The following is a 23,715-nucleotide window of genomic DNA, read 5'->3' as shown; positions in this document are numbered from 1 at the left end:
CTTTCCACCGCTGACCCCTCAATGAAGACTAATGTGTGTTCTTCCGACTTCCCCTTCCTGAAGTCCACAATCAATTCCTTGGTTTTGCTGACGTTGAGTGCGAGGTAGTTGTGACACCACTCAACCAGCCGATCTATCTCACTCCTGTATGCCTCCTCATTGCCAACTGAGATTCTGCCAACAACAGTGGTGTTTATAGACGGTGTTTGAGCTGTGCCTAGCCACCCAGTCACAAGTGTAGAGAGAGAGTAGAGCAGTGGGTTAAGCACACATCCTTGAGGTGCACCTGCGTTGATCGTCAGCAAGGAAGAGATGTTACTACTGACCCGCACTGACTGTGGTGTCCCAATAAGGAAGCTGAGGATCCAATTGCAGAGGGAGGTACAGAGACCCAGGTTTTGAGTTTGTTGATTAGTACTGAGGGGATGATAGTGTTGAAGGCTGAGCTGTAATGGATAAACAGCAGCCTGACGCATGTTTTGCTGTTATCTAGGTGCTCCAAAGCCCAGTGGAGAGCCAGTGAGATTATGTCCGCTGTAGACCTGTTGTGGTGGTAGGCAAATTGCAGCGGGTCCAGGTCCTTGCTCAGGCAGGAGTTAATTCTAGCCGTGACCAACCTCTTAAAGCACTTCACCACAGTAGGTGCGAGTGCTACCGGGCAATAGTCATTGAGGTAGCTCACCCTGCTCTTCTTGGGCACCAGTATGATTAATGTCCCTTTGAAGCAGGTGGGAACCTCTGACTGCAGCAGAGAGATTGAAGATGTCCTTGAACACTCCAGCCAGTTAGTCGGTCCAACATCAAAAATTAGCCAGATTAAATATCACAAAAATAGATTCTAAATATTCCTGTAAGGCACATGACATTATTATACATTTCCCACAGATTTTTAATTTAGATGGATTTGTGAATCTGACCTAAAAGACATTTTCTATATAAAAAAAGCTAATCATGAAGATAGAAAGTTATTCAAATTTCATGGGATTGGACATTCCAACAGGTTCTTCATCTCCAAGTTAAGGTCCACAAATAACCAGATTAATTGAATTAAATTTTACAAAACATCATTTTTCAGTTTAAGTGTAGGCTATTTAATAGAACTCCTAAATGCACAGCACAGGAGCAGTAGGAACATGGGAACATCACCTGCAGGTTGCTCTTGAAGTTGCAAACCATCCTGACTCAGAAATGAATCACTATTCCTTGATAATTACCTGGGCTAAATCCTGGAAATCCATAAAGAACACTATTGTAGCAACTGTTCAGAAGGTGGCTTACCACCTTCTTTGCAAGGGTAATTAAAGATGGCAATAAGTACTCGACTTACCAGCATTGCCTACATCTTGAAAAGAATGAAAAAAAGACTGGGTTGGACTTGAAATTCCTAGTGTACGAACATCATCACTACACCCCTACACCCTCAACAAGTATTTTTTTTTATTTTAGTTATCTTTGCATTTCTGTTCACTTTATCCTTTTCATGAGTTCCACTGTCCCTTAAAAATCACCTAATAATGTTTACTTCTGTTGCTGTTTTTACATGCAACGTTATTTTTGAAAACCTTCATCCCTTCTTTCTTCATCCCACATTATTTTTAAATCATCAATTTTGTCAGCTTTCCTTGTTTAAATATTTTCCCAAATCTGTTGTATCATACTACATTTCCTGTAACTGCTAATACTTTCTACAACTCTTCCAAATGTTGATGATACACCAAATGTAGTAAAAAATCGTATATCTTAATATCGTAAAATAAAACATTAACTACTACATCAGTTGTATCCACTATTAACTGGTTGCTAATGTTATTTTTTTGTTTCATTTAAATATATAGTCAAGCAATCTATCAACATCTAAAATCATTAATTTCTTCAACTGGTGGAAATAAATTTATCACATGGTTAGGTCTCCTTCTTCCCCAGCTAAATCAAAGCACATTGCTATGCCATCAGCAGGTCCATGCTACTCACTTTCAGAATTGATCCTTTGGCCCACCATGCCTATGTCAACCATCAAATATTCATCTACACTAATCCCACTTACCAGCACTTGGTTCATAGCCTTCTATGCCTTGGTGATTCAAGTGCTCATCCAGATTTTTTTTAAAATGTTGAGAGTACCTGCCTCCACCACCTTCTCAGGCAGTGCATTCAGGAGATTGCAACCATCCTTGACTGAAAATAAAAACTCCACAGATCCCCTCTAATCTTCTTTCTCCTCACCTTAAACTTGATTTTAGGTGTCTCCATTATGACATAGTTACTCACTATTCACCCTAGTTATGCCCCTCAATTTTGTACAATTCTAACACTTTTCCCCTCGGTCTCCTCTGCTCCAAGGAAAACAAACCAGCCTATCCAGTTTCACCTCACAACTGAAATGTTCCATCCCAGGCAACATTCTGGTAAATCTCCTTTGCAGCCTCTACCGTTTGTTGAATGATTTTGTGCACAAAATATCTGTTGCTTGCATTACAAAATAGTGAACCTCAGAAGTGCTTCATTAGCAATGAAGTGTGACATTGAAAGGACATCTAGAGATACAAGGCAAGATCTTTCTTTAAATATGAATGGCTGAACTAACAGGCAAAACTCTTTTCTAAATGGTAGAAAACATGTGAAACAAAGAGCCTATCATGAATTTCCATGCTCATAAATATAATTGAAAACTGACATATAAGCTTGTCATTCTGTGACTATATCATTTGGCTACTGCATGGATTTTCTCCACAAATTGCCAAAAACAGTATCCGAAAAAAGATCTGATGCAGGGTGTCAATCTAAAACATCAATTTACGTCTTTTGCCTCTATAGATGCTGCTTGACCTGCTGAGTTCTTCCAGAACCGTTTATTGTTCCAGATTCTAGCATCTGCAGTCTTTTGCCTTCTGAAAAAGAATTCTTTTGCCATTTTTCTAAGATGCTTTATTTACTTATGAGACATTTTGCTATGCATTATTTTCTGTATAATCCATTTTTAAAGGAGGCCAGTTTATCTAGCTTTTGTTATTTTATTGATTAGATCCTGTGAATCAGTAATGGTTTGTAGTACATAGCTAGATCTATAGTGTATTACAAGAGGTGGTAATGTGCAACATTTAAAATTGAATAAAATAATCTCCAACAAAGGAAAATTAAATGGCTCAAAAAGTATATATTCTCACCTATATAGGAATGTTGCCAAACCGCCCAACATTGTAATGGTGATTGCTACAGTCAGAAGAACCTGATTGCTTATTCCTTCAATCAGTGAAACATCATCAATTCTTGTTCCAAGTAAGTGCTCTGGATGCTGTTCCATACCACTTGACAGACCCCCTAAGGAAGAAAACAAATATTCAGTTTCCAGAACAAATAATACTTTGTGCTCAGTACATTTAAATTTAATGCCGATGGGACAAGAATTTAATTCGGTGAAAAGGGATTCTGTTTGTAAAGTAAGAACATTTACTCTATAATAACTATTTCATAACCAGCAAAGAAATGGTTCAAGGTATTCAAAAAAAAAGTTTTCTATCAACTAAACACATGCAGAAGCAGGCCATTCAGCCTCTCCAACTAGCCATGCCATTCAATAAAATCATGTTGAATTCCACGTCTGCGCAACCTTGAATCCCAAGATTTCTCAAATGATAAAATATTTTGATCTCACTCTTGTACGTACTCCTTCAATTAAGCAACCACAGGTGCCTTGAGTGGAGAATTTCAAAAATTCACCATGTGAAGAAATTTCTCCATAATAGTGTTTTTTTTAAGACTACCACACCCAGTACTTTCGACTTGCTCGTAATAAACTTTTGTTTCTTACTTCATCAGAACCTGTCAAGACGACAAACTAAATATTTGATTAAAACTTCTGTGACTTTATTTCCCTGTTTAAGTATTTTTCCCCTATCCCTGCCTCACTTACTTTCATTTTCTCTTCCTTTTATGTACTTCACCACAAAGTTTGTTATTAATATTTTACCCCATACTTTCAATTTGATCTTTTCCTGATTTTTACAAACCTTCCTATTCTTATAATAATTTTAAAACAATATTGCAGTTCCCTTAAGTAAATCCAATAGTATCCAAAACTTTTCTAGACGACCACGCTTATAGACACTTTCTTGGAAAAGTGATCATTTGTCAAGAATTATGAAGTCTGGCAAACTGACTTCTACCTCGCAGAGGCTAGACAGCAGTTCTTGGACACCTCTTACCTACCCCACCAATGATCAGTCCACTTTCTCCCATACCATCACAAATCTCAACTTCAGGAGAACTCCCTTCCATAGCCTCCAGCCTGATAATTCCCCAACCCTGTCCTGTCTGTTTCTATTTCCTACCCAAGATTCACAACAGGATATGACCTGGTAGGCCCATTGTTTCTGCCTGCTCTTGCCCCATTGAACTTGTATCCTTATACCTCAACTCTATCTTGCTTCCCCCCACCACCCCACCATTCAGTCCCTTTATATCTATAGCCAGACACTTCACATGCTCTCCACCATTTTAACGACTTCCAATTGCCTCCCCCCACCCCCCACCTAATCTTTACCATGGATGTCCAGTCCCTATACACTTCCATTCCCCATCAGAAAGGCCTTGGAGCTCTATTTCTTTCTTGAACATGGATCCAACCAGTTCCTTCCCCCCTACTAACACTTTTCTCTGCCAGGCAGAACTTGTGCAACTTCTCTTTTGATTCCTTTCACTTTCTACAAATCAAAGTTGTAGCCATAAGCACTCACGTGGGCCCTAGATACACCTGCCTTTTCATTGGCTACATGGAGCCGTCTTTGTTCCAAACTACTCTGGCACCACTCCACAGCTCTTCCTCTGATACATCAACAACTGCATTGGTACTGCCTCTTCCACTCATGTAGAACTTGCCAATTTCATCAACTTCACTACTAACTTCCACCATGCCCTCATTTCCAATACCTCTCTCCCCTTTCTCGCTCTATCTCCACCTGAAGAGAATTTATCCACTGATATTTAGTACAGATCTATTGATTCCCACAGCTACCTAGATACACCTTCTCCCACCCTGTCTCTTGCAAGGATGCCATCCCTTCCTCTTAGTTTCTCCGTCTCTGCCACATCTGTTCTTGAGATGAGGCCTCCCACTCTAGAACACCCAAGATGTCTCCCCTTTCCAGGGAACATGGTTCCACTCCAGCCCACGTTCCCCCCCCCCCCCACCGTGGTTGGAGTTCTCAATCGCATCCAGTCTATTTCCTGTACTTTTGTTTTCACGACCCCAATTCCCCCACTCCACCCCAGACAGAATAGGTAAAAGAGTTGCCTTGGTCCTTACCTTTCACCCCACCAGCCTTCACATCCAGCACATTATTCTTCGACATTTCTACTACAAAGTGAATGCACCATCAGCCACATCTCCCTCCTCCCCAAATCCCTTTCTGCTTTCCACAGGGACCACTCTCTCCATGACTCCCTAGTTTGCTCATCCCTCCCCAGGCACTTCCCCTGCAGCTGCAGGTGGTGTAACACCTGTCCCTACACCACCTCACTCATTACCATCGTGGAACCTGATCAGCCCTTCTAGGTGAGGCAGAGATGTGGACTCCTCTACATTGGTGTGACCTAGCGCAGACTAGCACCTGCACTCTGTCCACAATAGCCATCCAGAGCTTCCAGTTGCAAGCCATTTTGACTCCCCTTCCCATACGGACCCATATTCCTTAGCCTCCTCCAGGGTGATGACATATGCAATCTAGAAGAACAGTACCTCAATTCCTCCTGGGTACTCTACAACCTGATGGCATGAACATCTGAATTCTCCAATTTCATGTTGTTTGTTCCCCCTCTGCCCCTTTCTCTATCCCTCTGATCTATGCAAGCCCTCTCACACATACTCTTCTTTCCAACCCCCAGCCACCACCCCCCCCCCCATTCACCCAGTTTCTTTTTCCATCCTCTACCTACCCATCACTCACACTCCTCCCACCTGGTCTCCCCACTCACTGTTTCCATCTTCCCACCATTCCTCCCTTATTTGGTATCTCTTTACCTTCCTTATCAGATTCCATAATCTACAGCCCTTTATTGCCTCCACCTATCATCTCTCAGCCTCTATCACCATCTCCACCCTTCCCTCCCCTACCCGACTTCAACTGCCAATCAGCCCTCCCTCACCTGGATCCACCTAATGCTTGTCGGCTCCTTCCCCACCTCTTTCCATCACCTCTTCATACTAGCCATCTCCTCTCCTCTCTTTCAGTTCAGATGAAAGATCTCCACCCAAAACGTCAACTGACCATTTCCCTTTACAGCTGCTGCCTGACTGCAGAGTTCCTCCAGCAGCTCTTTTTTGCTTCAGTTTCAGGATCTACAGTCTCAAGTCTCCATTGTGAAGTATTTCTTTACTTAACCACATCTAGGTTAGTTTTAATCTTTTATGCTGGTTGTAGCATGGTTCTTTTAGGTCTGCAGGATATAATCCTAACATGGCAACATCTTATTTATCCTTGTAGAGGTTAACAGATCCACAGTGTACTTGGAGCATCAAATTTCCAACATTTGTTGTTGTGAAAACCACTATATCCATGGAAGTCTTTTTCTTTTTCCACAATCAGTTAAGCAGTGTTACAAATCATAGTAACACTGAACATATGTTCTTAGTGTTTCATAAGAAATAGAAGCTGAAGGCCATATAACTCCTTGAGCCTGTTCCATTATTCAACAAGACCATGACTGAAATTTTATGTTAATACCATGCCCTTCTCTCCCTTGATTAATTAGGTGCACAAAAAAATATCATTTTTTGTTTTGATTGAATAGGCAGACCATTCATAAACCTCTGGGATAGAGAATTCCAAAGATTTGTAACACTTTGAATGAAGAATTTTTTTTCCCATCTCAGTCCACAGTGGCTGACCCATTATCCTCTGACAGCCAACAATACTGGTGCAAGAAACAGGCTCTCTACTTTGTCATGCCTTTCCAGAATTTTATGTTTCAGCAAGATAACTCACAATTATAGCACATTCTATTCAATCTCTAGTCATAGAATATATGGGATTCAGCAGTACTATTTCCTCAAGACATTTTGTTGTCTTTAAATAAAAATGTGAATCAACTCCCAGTGTAATAATGGAAAAACACTGCAGATGCTGGAATTAAAATAAAAGCAGAAAATGTTGAAAATATTCAGGTACCATCCCTGCAAGGAGATGATGACAGAGTTGAGAAGCAAGTCAATGACAGGTCATCAACCTGGTGTAATAATGGAACTCCCTAATGATCTAGTTCGCATCTTGCGTCTTAAGGTGCTTCTTTAAGATCTATAGCATATACTAGACAAAGATCACAAGCAGTTTTATTGGATTGCAGATACAACATACAAAGCATAGTGTAACAAATTTACTTAGTATAATCATTATTGCCAACAATATGCAATTCAGCTCTTCAAAACCATGAACGGTCAGTTCAGTTTGTGTTCAAAAATAAAAGTACATACCGGTCTACTTAATGAAGAAGGCTGTATTTGTCCTTCAATCTGACATCAACAATGCTGACATTACTTCTCCATCACAGATTTTCTGCTTCTTTGTTCTAATTCAATCCACTCTAATTGCTGTTTGGATTTTCAGGAGTGTGCACTGGTTTTTAAAAGTTCCAGATTCTCCCACAAGAGGAAACATTTTCTCCACATCCACCCTGTCAAGACCCCTCAGGATCCTGTATGTTTAAATCATCTCCATTCCACTTATCTAGACTCCAGCAGAAAAGCCTAGCCTGGCAAATCCTTCCTCTTAAGTCAACCTATCCATTCCAGGTAATCTTCTGGTAAACCTTCTGAGGTGCTTTCAACACATTTTCACCCTTCCTTAAATAAAACTGATACTACTTACAGTATTCCAGATATCGTCTAAAGCTCTGTTTACCAGAGTGCTTTTGTTTTCAATTCCCCTTGTAATAAATGATAACACTGTATTAGCTCTCCCAAGTACTAACCTCTTGCAAATCACGCACCAGGCATCTAGATAGATCCCTCTGCATTTCGGAGGCCTATCTCATAGCCCTTTGTAGCCTTCTTCTGCCCTATTTACAACTAATTTTCCCATCTTTCTTTGTGCCATCAACAAATTCAGCAAACATACTTTCAGAGCCTTCATCCATCATTTATACAAATTGTAAAAGAAACTGAGGGTCCTGGACCAATCCCTATGGCACATCACTTGTTACATTTTGCCAACTAGAAAAAGACTCATTTATACCTAGTCTGTTTCCTATTAGACAGCCAATCTTCTATCTGCACCTGTATTTAACCTCCTACACCACAAGGTTTTATTTTATTAAATGTATTCTACATCATGAAATATAGAAATTGCTCACAAATTGGCTGCTGTTTAGAATCTACACAACAATGGAATATGCTACATTTAGAATCACCAGTGTTGGTGACACCATTGCACCAGCCATTGCTTTGCAACTGGAGTAGCAAAATTTACAGCCAAAATTGCATTTTGAAGTGAAAAAAGCCAACAAATTTACACTTCATGAAGATACATTCAATTTCAGTCACCTACACAGAGTTATTAACATGTTGTGCAATCATCTCTGTTTTGGCTGGAAACAGTTCTGTCATGATATACATCCTATCTTGTCTGGCCAATCAACCACGGGGATTTCTGGGGAAACTACTTCCTTTCAGCGAGGCACGGTAGCATAGTGGTTAGCATAACACTATTACAGCGCCAGTGACTGGGTTCAATTCTGGCTACTGTAAGGAGTTCATACATTCTCCTAGTGTCCGCGTGGGTTTCCTCCGGGTGCTCTGGTTTCCTCCCACATTCCAAAGACGTATGGGTTAGGAACTTGTGGGCATGCTATGTTGGCGCCGGAAGTGTGGTGATACTTGTGGGCTGCCCCCAGAATACTCTACACAAAGATGTATTTCACTGTGTTTCGATGTACATGTGACTAATAAAGGTATCTTATCTTATAGATGCATTAAAATCAAAACCTTTTATCTTCAATTTTTCTATGTGGAAAAGCTGGCTAAGTAGAATCTTTATGAGATCTCTTCACAGGATCATGTCTTTTGCACACCTTTGCAATTTCTTTGTAAGTGGATTTGAGCAAACACTGAGATACAAGATTTAATAAAAAAATCTGTAGGATTTTAAAAAGATCTAGTTAAATTTATACAGCCATTAAATAAGATACACATACCACAGACTTTTAAATAGATGGATAGAATACTAAAACAAAGAAAGTCATGGTAGATCTTTATTGATTACCAGTTTGGCTGCAGATGAAGGATTACGTCCACACAGCTGGGCAGCACATTTTAGGAAGAAGATCAAGGGCATAGAGAAAGTGCATAGGAGCTTTACTAGAAAGGGCTGAGTAATGTGGAAACATGAGAAGCTAGGATTGTTTGTCTAAGAGTAGGGAAGCCAGGATTTAACAAACGTAAACAACAATCAGGAAAGGATTTGATAGTGCAGGTAGGGGGAAATAGTTGACACAACTATGTGGCTAGGCATAGTTCAAACGCCATCCATAAATTCGCCAATGACACCACTGTTGTTGGCAGAATCTAAGATGGCAATGAGGAGGCATACAGGAGTGAAATAGATAGGCTGTTTGAGTGGTGTCGCAACAACAACCTTGCACTCAATGTCAGCAAGACCAAGAAATTGATTGTGGACTTCAGGAAAGGGAAGTTGGGAGAACACACACTAGTCTTCATTGAGGGGTCAGCAGTGGAAAGGGTGAGCAGCTTCAAGTTACTGGGCATCAACATCTCAGAGGATCTATCTTGGGCCCAACACATTGATGTAATCACAAAGGCAGGCCAACAGCTCTACTTCATTAGGAGTTTGAGGAGAATAGGTATGACACCAAAGACTCTTGAAAATTTCTACAGATGTACAGTGGAGAGCATTCTGACTGTTTGCATCACCGCCTAGTACGGAGGCTCTAATGCGCAGGATCAAAAGAGGCTGCAGAGGATTATAGACTCAGCCAGCTCCATCACAGACACAACCCTCCCCACCATCGAGGACATCTTCAAGAGGCGGTGCCTCAAGAAGTTGGCATCCATCATTAAGGACCCTCACCACCTGGGACATGCCCTCTTCATGTTACTGCCATCGGGGAGGTGGTACAGGAGCCTGAAGATCCACACTCAACATTTCAGGAACAGCTTCTTCCCCTCTGCCATCAGATTTCTGAATGGTCCATGAACACTACCTCGTTATTCCTCTTTTACACTATTTATTTATTTTTGTAACTTATAGTAATTTTTGTGTCTTTGTGTCTTACACTGTACTGCTGCCACAAAACAAATTTCACAACATATGTCAGTGATAATAAACTTGATTCTGATTGATGATAGCACAAGAGTTTGTAAAAAGATTACATAGATTTAAGATAATCAATAAAGGGACCATGGGGAAAATGCAAACAGCTTTTGTATTTAGTAAGGTACATCAATCTGAAATGTACTGCCTGTGTGGGTGGTAGAAGCAAATTCAATGTAAACTCCCAAAAACGAATTGAATATACAATTAAAAGCAAACTCTTGAAAGATATGGAGGAGTAGTGGTGTGAGACCAATTGAACTGGTCTTTTACAGACTAGCATGGATATAGTGGGTTGAGTGGGCTTCTTGTGTGCTGTGTAATTCTAAGAAAGGTATTTATTCACCCAGGGAACATAAAGAAAACAATTTTTGTTAATAGAAATACTGTAAAAATAAAGAGCATATCACAGAATTCCACAACTGTCTAGGTTCTTGCTGCATGTTGATGCTAATTTTCTAAGCCCCGCTTCATTCTTTATGTAGCTTTTCACCGACTTTATTGAAGAAAAACTGACTCTACCATAACTTGGCTCTAAGACTGCTATCCATAGGAGTCCACACAGTGACAATGTGAGCAAGCTCTGAAAATGTAAAACCAGCTTTCATTATCTCCAAAATGCAGTAAACTCACTTATCTGGTATTCATGCTTCCAGAAGGCTGATGCAACTGGCAAAAATCTGCAAAACTGAGCTCATCCAAAATGCCTAATATCTTAAGCTGCATAAAAGTCCAATTTAAAACTAACATTGATTTTACTAACACAATTTCAAAATTCTTAAACTTGTGTTAAAATCCCTTGATAGCTTTGCCCTCTCCTATTATAGCCATCACTTTTTCCTGCATAACACCACCAAAAAGTCTATCGTCCTCCAATCCTGATCTCGTTCTGTTTCTACTCTTTGCTCAACTTCTAGCAGCTTGACTCAGCCACACACACACACACACACACACACACACACACACACACACACACACACACACACACACACACAGAGTCCTTTCCTATATCACTAACCATAACTTTTTCACTAAAGTAGTGGTAAATCTATGAAAAAAATCACTAGGAAGATGAAAGCAAATAGCATGGATTCATTCAAAAAACATACGGATTAATTAAGAAAATATTTTGGGTACATTAGATGAGCAATTTACAAAATGAGAGAGCAATGTGGCATACTTAAGCTTTAGAAATTGCATTCAGAAATTGCGCCCCCCCCCCCCACCCCCACCCCCACCCCCACCCCCACCACCTTCACCTCTTGCATGGGTCTACTCTAGATTAATTGATAGAGACTGATTATCAAGCTCCTGATTACCATAGGAATTAGTTCTGGAGCCTCAACCACTTGTAATTATGTTAATGACTTTAATGAAGGAGAGTGTGCTGTAGTCAGATTTTCTGTGGATACAAAGATAGTTGGGTTAGCAAGTAGTGTGGAGGACACAGATTGCCTGCAAATGGATACAGATAAATTAAGTGGATGGGCAAGAAGTTGACAGGTGGAATATAAAGTGGGAACGTGTGCGGTTATCCACTTTGGAAAGAAGAATGAAAGAGAAAAATTATTTACCCAGTGAGACTACAAATTGTAGTGGTGTGAGACCTAGCACATGAAAGGCAAAAAAGTAACATGCAGATACAGCAAATAAACAGGAAGGCTAACAGAACAGTGGCCTTTATTGCTGGGACATAAAAGTAACACATTTTAATGCAACTTTACAGAGCATTGGTGAGACCGCAACTGTCGGACTATAAGATATCTTTATTAGTCACGTGTACATTGAAACACACAGTGAAATGTATCTTTTGCATCATGTTCTAGGGGCAGTGCTTCCGCAAGTGTCGCCATGCTTCCAGCGCCAGTATAGCATGCCCACAACTTCCTAACCCATACGTCTTTGGAATGTGGGAGGAAACCGGAGCACCCGAAGGAAACCCATGCAGACACGAGGAGAACGTACAAACTCCTTACAGACAGTGGCCGGAATTGAACCCGGGTTGCTAGCGCTGTAATAGCTTTATGCTAACCATTATACTACCATGTTTGCCCCTATATGGTTTTAGTCTCCATATTTAAGGACATCATTGCACGGAAATGCAGAGAAGGTATACCAGTTGATTCCTGGGATAAAGAGGATGACATATGAAGAAAGTTACATCCTATATTCAATAGAATTTGAAGAATGAGAGGTGATCTTATTGAAATATGGGACCAGTTGTGGTTGACAGGATGTTTCACCTAATGGGGATATCTAGAACAAAAGGACATAGTTCCAGAATAGGGGCTCACTATTAACATGGAGAGGAGGATGAAATTCTCTCAGAGTGTTGTCAATCTTTGGGATTCTCTACTGCAGAGTGCTGTGGAGGTGGAGTTATTGAAGGCAGTGTCTAACAGATATTTAGAGTACTTGGGAGTTATGGGAAGAGAGCAGGGAAATGGTGCTGATGCCATGACTGGATCAGCCAAGATCTCACTGTATGATGGAGTAAGCTCAAGGGGTGAACTGGCCTATTCCTGGTCCCATTTCTTATGTTCTCCTCTCTCCCCATCACCAACATAAAGATTTCCTACAAGGAAGAAAGCCATTTTGGAGTGGCCATTGTGAGAGTGGGAATCTGAGGCTTTGGCTCAGGAGGCTCCAGCAAGGAGGCACATGTGAATAGCAGGTAAGAAAAGGTAAGTTTTTTTTTATATAGTAGTTAAATAAAAATACATCAAATTATAACTAATTAAATAAAATATGGATGCAGGATCAAGTGATGTGTTGTAGCTGCATGATGTGGGAGCTCGTGGACCCTTTTGTAGTTCCTGGTGACCACATTTGCAGCCAGTGTTGGTTGCTCAAGAAACTCAGGCTCGATGACCTGGAATCTGAGCTTCAAACACTGTGACGCATCAGGGAGGGGGAGAGTTACCTGGACGCTGTGTTTCAGGAGGTAGTCACACCCATTAGATTAATTACTTCAAATTCAGTCTGTGGTCAGGGACAAGAGGGTGTGACCGTGAGTGAGGCAGGTAGGGGGATCCAAGAGGTAGTGCTGGAAAAGCCTTAGCCCTTGAGGTTGTCCAGCAGGTCTGAGATTTTTGCTCCGTGTGGATGAGAAAGGGGCAATAGGAAGGATAAGCAACCGAACCATGACACCGTGGTTCAGGGAGCCATTCAAGAGGAGCCAGAGAAATGTAGTTGTGATTCGGGATAGTTTAGTCAGGGGAATAGACACAATTCTATCTGTTGCCTGCCTGGGTTCAGGACATCTTATCTGACCTGCGGAGGAGTTTGGAATGGGAGGGATAAGATCCAGTTGTTGTGGTCCATATGGGTACCAACGATGTACATAGAACAAGGAAAGAGGTGCTGCTGAGGGAATTTGAGCAGCTAGGACTAAATTAAAAAGCAGAACCAAAAAGGTAATAACCTTTGGATTGCTACCTGAGCCACGTGCAAATTGGCACAGGGGTAAACAAGATCAGAGAGTTAAATGTGTGGCTCAAAGATTGGTGTGGGAGAAGTGAGTTTGAATTCGTGGGACACTGGCACCAGTATTGGGGAAGGAGGGAGCTGTTCCGATGGGTACCACCTGAACCACGCTGGGACCAGGGTCCTGGCAAATCACATAACTAGGGCTATACTTTAAACTAAATAATAGGGGGGTGGGTTCAACAGATTGGAAAAGTATGGATAAAGTAAAGGAATGAGAGTGCAGGAGAGGTTACTGAAGTCTCCAAAATAAATAAAGTTTAGAAAGGGCTAAGAATTTAACTTCAGGCAACAGGGAGACAAATTTGAGAAGGGTGGTGAATACAGAACTGAAGGTGTTATATTTGAATGCACACAGTATATGAAATAAGGTAGATGAGCTCGTGGTGCAGTTCGAAATTGGCAGATCTGACATTGTGGGCATCAGAGTTGTGGTTGAAAGAAGATCACAGCTGGGATCTAAACATCCAAGGATACACATCCTATTGAAAACACAGGTAGGTGGGCAGAGGGGGTGGAGTGGCTGTTGGTAAAAAAAAGTAAAATCAAATCCTTAGCAAGAAGTGGCATAGGATCAAATGATGTAGAATCCTTGTGGGTAGAGTTAAGAAACTGCAAGGGTAAAAAGACCCTGATGGGAATTATACAGGCCTCTGAATAGTAGCCAGGATGTGGGGTACAAATTACAATAGGACACAGAAAAGAGATGTAAAAAAGGCAACGTTACGGTGGTCATGGGGGATTTCAATATGCAGGTAGATTGGGAAAGTCAGGTTGGTACTGGATTCCTAGAGAAAATTTGCAGAATGCCTACGAGATGGCTTTTAGAGCAGCATGTCATTGAGCCCAGCAGGGGAAAGGCAACTCTGGATTTGGTCTTGTGCTATGTATCAGATTTGATTAGGGAGTTTAAGATAAAAAAACCCTTAGGAGGCAGTGATCATAATATGATAGAATTCACCCTACAGTTTGAGAGGGAGAAGCTAAAATCAGATGTATCGGTATTGCAGTTGAGTAAAGCAACTAAAGAAGTATGAGAGAGGAGCTGGCCAAAGTTGATTGGAAGGGTACCCTAGCAGGGATGATGGTAGATCAGCAATGGCAGGAGTTTCTGGAGTAATTCAGAAGATGCAGGATCAGTTCATCCCAAAGAAGCAGCAGCATTCTAAAGGGAGGATGAGGCAACTGTGGCTGACAAGGGAAGTCAAAAACAGCATAAAAGCAAAAGGGAGGGCATACAATATTGCAAATATTAGTTAGAGAATTGGGAAGCTTTTAAAAACCAACAGAAGGCAACTAAAAAAGCAATAAGGGGAGAAAAGATGAAATATGAAGGTAAGCTAGCCAATAATACAAAAGAGGATACCAAAAGATTTTTCAGATATATAAAGAGTAAAAGAGAGGCAAAAAGTAGACATCGGACCACTGGAAAATGACACTGGAGATATAGTAATGGGGAACAAAGAAATGGCAGATGAACTGAGTAAATATTTTGCATCAGTCTCCACTGTGGAAGACACCAGCAACATGCCAGAAATTCAAGTGAGTCAGGGGGCAGAATTGAGCGTAGTCGCTGCCAGTGACCCGGGTTCAAATCCAGCCATTATCTATAAGGAGTTTGTACGTTCTCCCCGTGTCTGCGTGGGTTTCCTCCGGGTGCTACGGTTTCCTCCCACATTCCAAAGTCATACAGGTTAGGAAGTTGTGGGCATGCTATTTGGCACTGGAAGCGTGACGACACTTGCGGGCTGTCCCCAGAACACTCTACACAAAAAGATGCATTTCACTGTGTGTTTCGATGTACATGTGACTAATAAAGATATCTTGTCTTATCTTGTTACTAAGAAGGTGCTTGGGAAACTGAAAAGTCTGAAGGTAGATAAGTCACCTGGACCGGATGGACTACACCCCAGGGTTCTGAAAGAGGGAGCTGAAAAAATTGTGGAGGCATCAGTCATGATCTTTCAAGAATCACTAGAGTCAGGAATGGTTCAGGAGGACTGGACAATCCCTAATGTCACTCCACTCTTTAAGAGAGGGAGGCAAAAGACAGGAAATTATAGGCCAGTTAGCCTGACTTCAGTGGTTGGCAAGATGCTACAGTCCATTATTAATGATGAGGTTTCAGGGTACTTGGAAGCTCATGATAAAACAGGCTGAAGTCAGCATGATTTCCTGAAAGGGAGATCTTGCCTGACAAATCTGTTGGAATTCTTTGAGGAAGTAACAGGCAGGATAGACAAAGTCAGTGGATGTTGTTTACTTGGATTTTCAGAAGGCCTTTGACAAGGTGCCACACGAGGCTGCTAAACAAGATAAGAGACTATGGTATTACAGGAAAGGTACTAGTATGGGCAGAAGACTTGCCGACTGGCAGAAGGCAAAGAGTGGGAATAAAGGGGGCCTTCTCTGGTTGGCTGCTGGTGACTAGTGGTGTTCCGCAGGGGTCGGTGTTGGCTACTTTTCACGTTATACGTTAATGATCTGGATGACAGAATTGAGGGCTTTGTGGCCAAGTTTGTGGATCGTACAAAGATAGGTGGAGGAGCAGGTAGTGTTTAGGAAGCAGGGAGTCTGCAGAAGGACTTAGACAGTTTGAGAGAATGGGAAAGGAGTGGCAGATAGAATACAGCGGAGGGAAGTATACGGTCATGCACTTTGGTAGAAGGAATAAAGGCACAGACTATTTTCTAAACAGGGACCGAATTCATAAATCAGAGGTGCAGAGGGACTTGGGAGTCCTATTGCAGGATTCCCTAAAGTTTAACTTGCAGATCGAGTCAATAGTAAGGAAGACAAATGCAATTCATTACAGGAGGACTAGACTATAAAAGCAAGGATATAATGCTGAGGCTTTATAAGGCATTGGTCAGACCACATTTAGAGTACTGTGAATAGTTTTGGGCCCCATATCCAAGGATGTGCTGGCATTGAAGAGGGTCCAAAGGAGGTTTACAAGAATAATCTAGGGAATGAAAGGGTTAATGTATGAGGAGTGTTTGATGGTTCTGGGCCTGTACTCACTGGAGTTTAGAAGGATGGGAGGGGGGGGGGGATCTCATTGAAACCTACTGAATATTGAAAGACCTGGATAAAGCGGATGTGGAGAGGATGTTTCCAGTAGTGGGAGAGTCTAGGACCTGAGGGCACAGACTAAGAATAAAAGGATGTCCCTTTAGAACAGCGATGAGGAGGAATTTCTTCAGCCAGAGGGTAGTGAATCTGTGGAATTCATTGCCACAGACAGCTGCGGAGGCCAAGTCATTGGGTATATTTAAAGCAGAAGTTGATAAGTTCTTGATTAGTAAGGGCGTCCAAGATTATGGGGAGAAGGCAGGAGATTGGGGTTGAGAGAGAAAAATAAATCAGCCATGATCAAATGACTCAAAGGGCTGAATGGCCTAATTCTGCTCCTATGTCTCATGGTCTAAGTGATAATAATGGGGAAGGAATGTCTAATTATGAATGGAAGAGGTCTGTCTGCTCTAGATACTAGGGAAGTTAGCTCTAGAGCGCAGGTCATTTCAACATTAAGCAATTTGCAATTTGGAAGATTTGCAATAAATGGCCAATGTGAAAACATTGAAGGTGAATTGGGTACAAAGAGGAAGCGTAGCAAGAAAACAATTACGCTGGCCTAAAATAACTATAAATTCTCTCTTTCTAACTTTCATCTCAGAAAAATCAAATCCTTTATTTAGACTATCTACAAATTTAGACAAACGTTTTATTGAACAACTAACAGTTTTATATACTTAACTTCAGTGACTTACTGTTGTTGGAAGTAACCAAAAAATCCTTAAGTGTTGAATAATATAAAATTAAAGGTATGAAAGTCAGTATTTTGTATGGCAAGCAAAATTTTGAAATAGCCTCCAAAATTAAACTGGAGTGAGAGGATCCTGTCAAATTTATTGCACTTCTTCAGAAGATCACTGAAGATGTTAAATTAAATATACTTTGAATAAGTTGCCACTAGAATGTAATATACTAGTTTTCGGAGCGACAGCTAACTGATATCAAATCTGGAAAAGGTCAGTTTCACTCTCAGCTCGGTTAAGGTTTTGTAATTCTGCCCTTTTGAGTTATAGAAGCTGTCTGCAGCCAAAACATTAGATTGTCCCCCTCTTTCCACATGGCTGGAATGCTAATATACCCAATGTCTTATTCTGAAATTTCCAGTTGTCTAATTCTTACTCCGAGAGAGAAATACTGGAAATATTCAGGTCAGGCAGCACCCTCGGAGAGCGCAACAGAGCCAACGTTTCGGCCAGTGACCTTTCCGACCTGAAACGTTAATTCTGGTGCCCCCTCCACAGATAACGTCCGACTTGCTGAGTATTTCCACTCTTGCGTTTTCATTTCGGATTTCTAGTACCTCTCCTTGACACGTAAGCATGGACGGGTTGACAGTCGAAGCACTTTAAAGCAACCTGATTCCAAGCTCGTCAAACGATTGCACAGTAAGGAAAAATGACCAGGGTGTCAGGCTTGGCACTAGCAGGCCGTCCCTCATTACCTGTCCTTTTCAGCAAAAAAAACTTCGCCGACGTGCTCAACAATACTGCGGTTGTTCCTTTCGGCGTTGAAACTGCCGCAGACGCCCTTTCTCTTTCCTGTTTTGTTTAAGTCATGCCGTGCCGGGGAGGGAGAGAATAACCGCCCGACGGCCGACTTTTATTACGTCTTCCTCTCACTCCTGACTCCAACCGTTCAGGCGAGTGAGGCGGTTAGCTGGGGAGGCAATGCGCAAGCGCAGTGGCCGGCAGGAGGTGGAATGTGGTGACGTTGTGGAACCTCGGACGGTTGAGCGGCGGTTCCTTTGTTGTCGGTGGCGGCGGCGGCGGCGGGAGCGGCGAAGAGGGAGTACGCGCCATGAACGTGGACCGGATCGAGCTGTGCGAAAGCCTGCTAACCTGGGTGAGTGAGCGGCCCCTTCGGCGGGAGAGCGATCGCTGCCGCGGACGTGGGGCTCGGTGCTCCCAATCACCTCCCCCCCCCCGACCGAGGGCAGCGGGCCGCGCCTTTGTCGCCGGTCGGGCGCTGTGGTTAATGACACCACCGCCATTTGAGCGGTGGTCCCGGGTGTGGGTCTGTCTGGGAGCCCGACCCCCCATTAGACTTGGTACCCCCTCCGATTGACAGTCGTTTTAGGCCTGAGCGTGGGCACCCGGCTTCGCCGTCATAAGTTGGGATGTGTCAGCTGATAGCGCGCATGTACAGCCTCCCCTGCCGTTGTTTAACGCAGTTTTGCAATCCATTGTTATTCTCTCTTTTGTCTTGTATTTTTGCTAAACTTATTCCCACGCCATCAATTTAGTATATCACTTTTTCCTGCACCTCGATGCTTTTTTTTCTCTTGCATTAGAATATGCAATATTGAAAGTGATAATTCGGTCCAACTTTTGGTATTGATGTTTTGACTTCATCTGAGCCTCTCTCTTTCAGTACATTCCCTTTCCTTTCATGCACTGCAGCATTTCATCATCACCTCAAGGACAAGTAGGCATGGGCAATAGATGTCAGTGGTGCCCATACTCTGGTAGTGAATCTAAATGTCTACTTGTCTGATTTTCTTTTGAAAGCTTTTAAGTTACTCATCTCAGCCCCTGGGTGGTTTTAAATTTCATTGTCTGAGTAAATGCATTTTTTCATTTTTTTCACTATGTTTATTAATTTAAAAAAGTTAGTTACATTTGGATTTTTCCACACAACATTCTCTCTCTCTCTCTCTCTCTCTCTCTCTCTCTCTCTATATCTGTCTGACCCATTAATTATTTTAAAATAATTCCTTTCAGCTATCTCCCTTTTTTAAAAAAAGACAGCCTGTGCGATGTTTCTTATGGCTGCGATCTCTCAATTTTTCAACCATCCTTAATTCTTTGTAATTTCTCTATTTCTTGTGTTTTTCCTATATTATAACGATCTGAACTCTGCATGGTACTCCAAAGTGTGGATGGACCAGATGCTAAACAAATTTAATAACAGCAATCATGGTTTTTTTTTAATTTTTGGAATTTGGTTCTTGCTGGTATGGCCAGTACTTATTCTCCTTGAGAAGCTGATGATGCACTGGCAGTTGGAACCACTGCAGTCTGCTGGTGAAATACTCCTACTGTACTGTTTGAGTTGGGAAGTCTGAGAATTTTGTTAACTGGGGGTGCTGGTGTTCCCTTGTGCTTGCCGCCCTTGTTCTTTTAGGTGATTGGGATGTGGACTTCAACAGAAGGAGATTGTGATAGAAGGGGTGCTGCTCAAGGGCTCTGACTTTAACTGGCATTATAGATCTTGTTGGACGTTTCTGGTTCTGAGCTCTACCAGGTGGGATTGTTACAATGCTATTTGTGCTATGCAGAGGGTGAAAACACTTGCTGCAGAATATCCATCTTTGACCAGCTCTTGTAGTTACAGTATTTATGTAGCTAATGCAGTTAAGTTTCTGGTCAATAATAACGTCCAGGATGTTGATAATGTGGGATCTGTTGACAATAATGCTGTAGAATGCCAAGTGAATCTTTCTCTTGTTAGATTATTACCTGGCTATTATTTGGCACAATTGTTACTAATGACTTATCAATCTAGCTGTTGGAAGTCCTTCATGACCTATGACATGCACTAAATTCCATATCATCTAGAAATAAACTCTAATGCTTTTTTTTAACCGTTTTAAATATTTCCCTAAACTGCAATGCTACTTAATCTCTTCACTTTGCATAGCATTTTTGCTGGTCAGAATCTTCTTCTCTCATTCCCTCTCATTTCAACTCTGCTTGTTGGCCTGCATTAACTCTGATTAAGCATTCTTTCACTTTTAAGATTCTCATATTTGTTTTCAAATCCCTCCATGATCTAGGTCCTCCCTAATCTTCAGCCTTTCAAAATATCGATGCTCCTGTAATTTAGGTTACCTCCTCATCCTTGAATTTAATAATTCTACTCTTGATGATAAATCTGCATACCATCTAAAGAACAACAAATATAACATCATGTACATTTTTATTTTCCTCTTAACCAAATGAAATATTCCATAGCAGTATTATCAACAGATTTTTGATATTGAACCATATACAGAAGTATTAGGATGGGAGGCAAAAGCTTGGTTAAGGAGGTAGGCCTTAAGGAGGGCTTTAAAGTAGGAGAGGTAGGGAGCATCAGGAAGCTGGAGGCCCAGGAAGTTGAAGGTACATGCCAGATGTTCATCACTGAAAATTGGAGATGCACAAAGGGTCAAAATGAGAGGCGTGTAGAGATGTGTGGATTGTAGATCTGAGGTATCATGAGGGATAAAGGTTTGGAGGGATTTGTAAAATGATGAGAATTTTTAAATCAACCCATTGTATGTCAGTGAATGTGACAGTGTGAGCCTACTAAGAACATAAAAGACAGAAGCAGGAGTAGTCATTTGGCCCCTCATACCTGCTGCAACACTCTCCTACACTAACTTCATATCCTTTGATTCCTTAATATCTAAAAATATATTGATCTCTGCCATGAATATGCAGAGTGATTGAGCCTCTGCAATGCTCATGCAGTGAATTTCAACTATTCATGACCTTCTGAGTGCAGAAATCTCTTGTCATTACTTTCCTGAATAGTTGACCCCTTATTTTGTGACTCCTAGTCTTAGACACCCCAACAAAGAGAAATATCAACTCCCTATCTACTTCTAGCGAACCTTCATTGCACTCTCTATATTGCAAGTGTATTCTTATTTGGGTATATGACTGGACCTGTACACAATATTCTAGATGTGGTCTCACCCACTGCCATATAAAACTGTAGCAATAATATTGCTACCCTTGCACTCAGATCCTCTTGAAATAAAGGCCATTCCATTGCCTTCCTAATTGCTTGCTGAAGCTGCAGATTGATTCGTATGCAAGGACCTTAATCGAACCTCAGTCCACGTCAATACATTACTTTCATTGTTGTGTGTTTTAATTTTGGTTAATACAGGCAGTCCCCAGGTTACAACAGGGTTTTGTTCCTGAGAATTGTTCATAACCCAAACTATTCGTAAGTCAAAAATTAACAAACTCAGTGTGAACAGTGTGTGGGAGAGGATCACAGAAGCGGCAGGAGCGGGAAAAGTGACCACCAGCTGGCCTCTTTGACTCAGTGAGTGAGCAAGTGAGTTTGTTCAGCACTCCCAGCTTTGCTCAGCTCAACCTAGCCCCCGATTGTTGCGGCTCGGTGTGGCAGGTCGGGGTGGGGAGCAGGGTGTTGGGGAGAGAAGGCACATGAGAATGTTCAGTTCCCACCCGGCAGAAGATGCCTGCAGCCCTGCAGCAGCTGGCAAATCGAACCTTGGCCATCTCACTGGACTCTCAAACACTTGTTCTTGTGTACAGGTGTCCATAAGTCAGGCATTTGTTACTTGGGAAGAACCTGTAATAACTTGTGTGGTGCCTAAAGGCATTCTGGAAGTCCAAATGCACCACGTAACTGTGTTGATTTTAGCTGGTCTGGTAATTACAGCCCCACAAAATTCTAGCAGATTTGTCAAACTAAATCCATGTTGACTCTGTCCAATCCTATTATTTTACAAGTAACCTTTACAACTTCTTTAATAATAGTTTCCAGCTTTTCCTCCTCGAGATAACTAGTCTGTAGTTCTCTGCTCTCTCTCCTTTATTAAATTGCTGTGTTACATTTGCTACCTTTCAATCTGTTCTGGAGTGTATGGAAGTTTGGAAGATGGCAACCAGTGCATCCACAATCTGTATAGTTTTCACACCCCTAAGGTGCAGTCCTTCAAGTCCTGGGGACTTGTCATTTTCTAGGCCCATTAATTTCTCCAGTACCAGTGTTTTACTCTTGGTAATTTCTTTGAGGTCTTCATTTACTCCAGACCTATAATCCGTTACTGTTGCTAGAACATTTTTCTTCCATTCTGACATACACACATTCATTTCTTTATTCTTCCAAGTAATTCCTCCTGCCTCGGTCTGTAAAGGACTCAAATTAACTTTAGCTGTTTTTATTTTCCCTTTTTACCAAACTATAGAAGCTTTTACAGTCTGTTTTTGTTTCTTCCTAACCTGTTCTCCCATTCTACTTTCTATTCCTTATCAATGCCAAGGCTCCCTCTTTGCCAAATTCAAACATTTTCCCAATCCTCAGCTCTCTGCTTGTTTTTGGCAATGTATTAAGCCTTTTCCTTTGACCTAATACTATCTTTAACATCTCTTGACAGCCATGATTGGATCAGGCTTCCTTTTTTGCCTTAAAGGGATATACAGTTTACAAGTATTTTATGTTTTTTTAAAACATTTGTCATAATCTGATTACTGTCATAGAACAGTACAGTTTAGGAAAATGCCCTTCAGCCCATGATGATGTGCTGAACTAATTAATCTAGTAATTGAATGCCTAACTAAAGTAATTCTTTCTGCCTACACAATGTCCATATCCCTCCAATCTCTGCATATCCATTTGCCTATCTAAGAGCCTCTTAAATGCCTCTATCATATTTGCCTCCACTACTACCCCTGGCAGCCCATTCCAGGCACCCACCACTCTCAGTGCAAGAAAAACTTGCCCTGCACATCTCCTTTGAACTTGCCCCCTCTCAACTTAAATGCATCCCCTCTAGTATTAGACATTTTGACCCTGGGAAAAAGTTACCATCTGTCTATCTATACCTCTCATAATCTTACAAACTTCTGTCAGGTCTCCCCTCAGCTTCTGCGACTCCAGAGAAAATAACCCAAGTGTGTCCAACCTCTCCTTTTAGCAAGTGCCCTCTAATCCAGGCAGCATTCTGGTAAACCTCTTCTGCACCCCCTCCAAAGCCTCCACAAACATGTCATAGCCTTTTAATACATTTTAAAAGGAAGATGCTTTTTAATATATTCCCAATCTGACAGACAATATAGAATTTATACCTTGGTACTTTACTCTGTTCAGA

The 23,715-nt window shown here is 41.6% G+C and overlaps 2 protein-coding genes across 7 annotated transcripts in view; one reads left to right on the top strand and one right to left on the bottom strand.

Annotated features, from left to right (window-relative positions):
• rnf170 (ring finger protein 170) overlaps positions 1-18,517 on the bottom strand; it is a 34,014-nt gene extending 15,497 nt beyond the window's left edge. The window contains exons 1-2 of the mRNA XM_052036130.1: positions 18,325-18,517; positions 3,165-3,318 (exon numbers count right to left, since the gene is read on the bottom strand). Of these exons, the coding sequence (XP_051892090.1) occupies positions 3,165-3,301 (137 nt within the window). The 5' untranslated portion in view covers positions 3,302-3,318; positions 18,325-18,517. The remainder of the gene's footprint in view (positions 1-3,164; positions 3,319-18,324) is intronic.
• A 2-nt stretch (positions 18,518-18,519) lies between these two features.
• Positions 18,520-23,715, top strand: part of hook3 (hook microtubule-tethering protein 3) — a 66,816-nt gene continuing 61,620 nt past the window's right edge. For 4 of the 6 annotated variants that reach the window (XM_052036099.1, XM_052036075.1, XM_052036083.1 and 1 more), the window contains exon 1: positions 18,520-18,725. In XM_052036099.1, coding sequence (XP_051892059.1) covers positions 18,681-18,725 — 45 coding nt within the window. In that variant the 5' untranslated portion in view covers positions 18,520-18,680. The remainder of the gene's footprint in view (positions 18,726-23,715) is intronic. The other 2 variants (XM_052036108.1, XM_052036117.1) reach the window with 1 other exon arrangement.

Source organism: Pristis pectinata, chromosome 2 (assembly GCF_009764475.1).
Source record: "Pristis pectinata isolate sPriPec2 chromosome 2, sPriPec2.1.pri, whole genome shotgun sequence".
Classification (NCBI taxonomy): domain Eukaryota; kingdom Metazoa; phylum Chordata; class Chondrichthyes; order Rhinopristiformes; family Pristidae; genus Pristis; species Pristis pectinata.
The sequence above is the reverse complement of the archived record's forward strand: the minus strand, read 5'-3'. Positions and strand labels throughout refer to the sequence as shown.